The 5000-nt window shown below is 42.9% G+C and overlaps 1 protein-coding gene across 4 annotated transcripts in view; it reads left to right on the top strand.

The window, feature by feature from the left end:
- Nucleotides 1–5000, top strand: part of DKC1 (dyskerin pseudouridine synthase 1) — an 83748-nt gene that overhangs the window by 20173 nt on the left and 58575 nt on the right. For all 4 annotated transcript variants that reach the window (XM_044057698.1, XM_044057697.1, XM_044057696.1 and 1 more), the window contains exons 9-11: nt 1053–1196; nt 1275–1395; nt 2304–2422. In XM_044057698.1, the coding sequence (XP_043913633.1) occupies nt 1053–1196; nt 1275–1395; nt 2304–2422 (384 nt within the window). The remainder of the gene's footprint in view (nt 1–1052; nt 1197–1274; nt 1396–2303; nt 2423–5000) is intronic.

The raw sequence follows: 5000 nt of genomic DNA, 5'->3' as shown, positions 1-5000 counted from the left end.
AGAATTATCATAAATGGGAACTTGGATGGTGCCTTAAGTGGACACCATGTTCATGCTATAAGCTCATTTGAAAGTGCTCGGCGAGTGGGACAAATTGTGGTCATAGTCTAGGTGGAGCAGTAATGGATGGGGAGACTAAGAATTGGTCAGTGCCAAATTGTGGTATGAATCTGTCAGAAATGGCATTACTAGTGTTCACTGTGCGCACATGCCACTTGGCCATCTTCCTCCGTGCACCACTGTCTGCCATCTTCATGGTTTGTGTACATGCCACTATTATATGGTCCCATCCTAATTGTGTATGTACAGTTTTGCTGTGCTTCATCAATCTCCCTGTTAATGTGCATGTCGCTGTAATGTGGTTAAATCTGCACTAGTAATATTGGTTTGTGTCCTACACTCGCATAGTTGAAGTAAATTGCCCCAGATGCCCTTTTTTTCCCCTGCTATTTTTGCTCAAAAGCGTTTACAAATACATCAGCCCATTGCTCCAACATTCAGGGTGCAAGTCTTCTTACGGCTGCATACAGAGTAACAGAAGTAATTCGTAGGAGGGTGTCTGTCATTGCTCATAGTATATAGTATTAGAACATGGCAGTCCTTACAAAAGCTTGCAATAGGCAATCAGGCTCTCTGGGAATTGTATATGATTAAAGGTGTGCAAGACTCTTGACTCATTTGTTGCCATATCTGAATAAGAGACTGTGTAGCTTGTCTAGTATGACCCTTAACGGGGACTTATGATTCTAGGAAGCTATTCAATGTCGCATTAACATGTTTTTCCACAGTGTTGATGTATATGTATTTGTTTTGTAACCAAGGTGCTAGAGTAAATGTTTTTGCTCTTTATCTGTGGGTTCCTGCCTTGTTTTGATACTTGTATTGTGGGTTTTTTGTGACACTTTTGCATGAACAAAAACTTGTTTCATGCTTGGTTTCAGATGTAAATGAACAAGGCTCAATCCATCCACCTTTCTTTTTGAACTACAAAGTGTTGCATTTTCTTCTGTGTACTAATTTGTAAGTGATGACATAACATTGAATTTTTGCAGGATAACTTGGTCACCATGCATGATGTTCTAGATGCGCAGTGGCAGTACGATCACAATAAAGATGAGAGTTACTTGAGACGTACTATCCTGCCATTGGAAAAGCTACTTATATCGCACAAAAGAATAGTCATGAAGGACAGTGCAGTAAGTGCTTCAGTGGTTAAAATGCAAGTTGCTTGTGTACTCTTTGTACTTTATGTGTATCGCCTGTTTTATTTGCAGGTAAATGCTATATGCTATGGAGCAAAGATCATGCTTCCTGGACTTCTAAGGTATGAGGATGGAATAGAAATCAATCAGGAGATTGTAGTCATCACCACTAAAGGAGAGGCCATCTGTATTGGTAAGTATCGAATGTGATTACTTTAGTTGGAGTGGGAAAAATGTTCGTGTAATTTTGTTTTTTTTTTTTTTGTCTGACTCCTGCAGTTGACAAATAATCTGTTATGCAGCCTACAGCTTGCCTCTCTTTATTGCTGTATTTGGAACCATAACCCCTTCTGACGTACAACTGGCACTGCATGCCAGAGCAGGTGAACATGGCCTGCCTACTTCACTTTTCCCTCTTTTTATATATATATATATATATATATTTTTTTTTTTTTAACTACTGTCCTTTCTACAATCGCCTAAAAGCATTGCTAGTCCCTTGTGCCATATTGTATGCTGTGTAACAGTAGCTTCAGGTGTTGGGCCATATTGTATGCTGTGTAACAGTAGCTTCAGGTGTTGGGCCATATTGTATGCTGTGTAACAGTAGCTTCGACGCTAAGAACATGAATAACTTGTGCTGTATAGGGAGCAGCAGCCCCCTTTGCCTCTTGTAAAAATTACACACCCATGGCACTTTCATCCTCTGGGGCTCAAGTTTGGGGGGAATGCCTCGGAGGAGTTCTGAGAAGCTGATCTCTCTCTGGTATGTGACTATTTTAAACATAAGGGTATTTTGGCTCCAGTAGTTCTAGTAGCCCTTGGTGTCAGTCTGCTTTAACTGACCTGTTAAACTGTGGTACTAATCGGACCACCTGTACCTGGATGAAAGAATGTTCTCCCCAACTAAAGCTAAATATCTTTGCCATTTGTGTTGTATGTATTTACTGCAGTGGTATATTTCAATATTTTGAGTTGAGCAAGCTCTTGTGCATTCAGTAACCATTAAACTGTTGTAGGTGCAAGAAAGTTTTGTAATGGAAATAACCTCCCACTCAATTCTGAGGAAAAATTGATTTGCTTTTATCCTTCATTCCTCAGCTATTGCATTAATGACCACAGCAGTGATATCCACGTGTGACCATGGTGTTGTGGCGAAGATTAAGCGAGTGATAATGGAAAGGGATACCTACCCACGGAAATGGGGACTTGGGCCAAAGGTGAGAAGCTTTCTTTTATGTCCATGAACTTTGTTCTAATATGCTATGCAATTCCTATATCTCAAGGGTGTAAGCTTGTGGGTGGAGTAGTGTTGGTGCTGGCAATGATTGACACACTTGCCCTCACTGAGTGCCCCATGTGGGGGCTCTGTTATGAGAACTTCTCCGTACTCACTTTGCACTGAGCCACACAAACTACTCCTCTGACAGCGGTTAGTATTTGGTTCGTGTCCTGCTAGCGTTTGGTTTCACTTTCATAATTCATTGTGTATACCATGATTTATTTATAGGTCTTGCCAAGTTATAAGAAGTTAATTGCAATCGTTCTTGGCAGTTTGCTTTGCCCCTGGATTTTGTGGCATTAAAAAAAAAATTCAATCCTCCTATCTTAAAGATTTAAATGCATTTATGGACTGTTCAAGTGGATGGAATTGTGGATAGAATTTTCACATTATTGGGTAAGTATTTCAATATGTAGATCCATTTTGGAAGGTTCTGCAGGATTTAGTCATGTTGGCCTTTTATATACAGGGGCTTTGAGCCAATCTCAAAGGCTTTCTCAGACTTCATTGAGTGGATTGGAGGCTGCTTATTGCAGAATTTTTTGATCATTCTTTGATTGTGATCTGCACAAAGAAATGGTTTTCTTGGCTTGTTGGGAGATGGCCTTTGCTTGTGTAAAAAACTGGTATTGGGAATGTGGCTCTTGTAGCTATGGGAGTCCAGTTGGCACTCACAATTGACTGGCACATACCAAAACAACAAATTTCTCTTGTTTTACTGCTGATTTAGATTCCATCTCTATCTCTCTCTTGATGTCCTTCAAGGATGCATCTGCAGTCATCACATATGGGTTGTCCTGCCTCAGGCAGCCCTTCGGTCGGCTGGATTCCAAAGTCTGTGTCCGGTGTCGGCTGAAGTTGCCCTTTCCCCATCGTCAGAGCATCTGGGGTATAAAAGCGTCAGCAGACGCAGTCTTCCTCAGTCTTTCTTGCCACGTGGTGCCCGAAGCAGAAGCAGTTCGCAAGTGCCGGTCGGCCAGCTCCTGTAAATCCAGCTATCCGAAGACTTCAAAAGTCAAGTACCCCGTTGGGGACTCTTTCTTGCCTCAGCCAATGTCGGATAAAGTTAATAATTTAACTTGTGGGAAACCAATACCTCATAAGGATTTCCACTCTTACTGCCTCCCTTGCTTAGGCCCAGACTACGACGTCTCGGCCTGTTCAGCCTGTGCTTCCTTCAACAGATGCACTCTTGGAAGTCAGTCTGAGTTCGCAGAGGAGTTTTTTGGGGCTAGTTTTTCATATAAAATGCCGTCGGAAACCCCGACTTCACATTTACCTAAGAAACGGAAAGACAAGGACCAACACACGCGGGCTGCGGTTTCGGCTGAAACCGCGGCTAGGCCTACCGCGAGTGTCTGTCTCTGCTGATTGTCCTTGGAACTTCCAAGCCCTGAAACAGTACAACCGACAGCCTCGGCCCCGGAGGCTCCTGCCAAGTCGGTTACGGAATTGCCTTCAGAAACTGGTGTTTTGGAATCTGACTTTTCTTCATTTACCTCAGCATAGACCTTTGGCTATTCCTCCTGTTTTAAATGTCATTGATGTGTATTCTAACTCTAGTATGAACCCTGACACTCTCCCTCCAGCTCCTGTTAAACCCGATAGGTATTACAGGGTACCGGACTCGCATAATTTTCTTTACAAGGCCCATTCTGCTGATCCTGAAACTATTTCCCAGGGCCCTAAAGGGGTTGCAGCTGTTACTACTAAGAACCCACTCCCCTCTGCAAAGGAGTCCAGGGCTTTAAAGAGATGGAGTAAAGTGTATACTTCTGCCACTCTTTCCATGAGGGCATTAAATTGTCAATTTCATACGATACAGTACCAAGAGTATTTGTTATAGGAAGTGCATAAGAAACTGTCTTCTACTGAACCCCTTGACCGCAAATACCTTCAGGATCTGGTACATAACTCCCAGCAGGTTAGCAACCATTTCTTGCAGTGTGGTTATGATGCATTGGAAGCTTCATGTAGGTCAGCAATGGCAGGGGTAGTCATATGTAGGCATGCTTGGCTGAAGGAACAATCTCTGCCAGACCATGTCACAGCTAAGCTTTTGGATGCTCCACTGGAAAAGCAAAAGTTATTTGGTTCCACTGCTCAAGAGGTCCTAAAAGTTGAGGGAAAAGGCAAAATCTGTACAAACAGTTAAGGATTTCCTTCAAGTCCAACCACCAAGATTCAGCAGAAATTAGCCTTCCAAGAATTGGTCCTTTCCGGACACAAAGATTTCAGAGGCAGGAACAGGCGTGCCAGAGGTAGAGGGCAAGCTAGGGGCTCCTACAGAGGCCGTCAATGGCAGCCTCCAAACCAGACAGGTAGTGCAGGACCTGCAACTGCTGCACAAGGACACTCTGACTTTGCTTTGACTCAGCCAACCAGGGCTCAATTAGAAGCACCTTTGGGCGTAAAGCTTTCTTTAAAAAATTGGCACAGCATTACAAGAGACAAATGGACACTGCAAATAGACAACGGATACAGTTTCCATTTCCACACTGCCAAAAAGAAAAGGC

This window comes from Protopterus annectens, chromosome 15.part0 (genome assembly GCF_019279795.1).
Source record: "Protopterus annectens isolate FY-2018-M chromosome 15.part0, PAN1.0, whole genome shotgun sequence".
Lineage (NCBI taxonomy): Eukaryota > Metazoa > Chordata > Ceratodontiformes > Protopteridae > Protopterus > Protopterus annectens.
The sequence above is the reverse complement of the archived record's forward strand: the minus strand, read 5'-3'. Positions and strand labels throughout refer to the sequence as shown.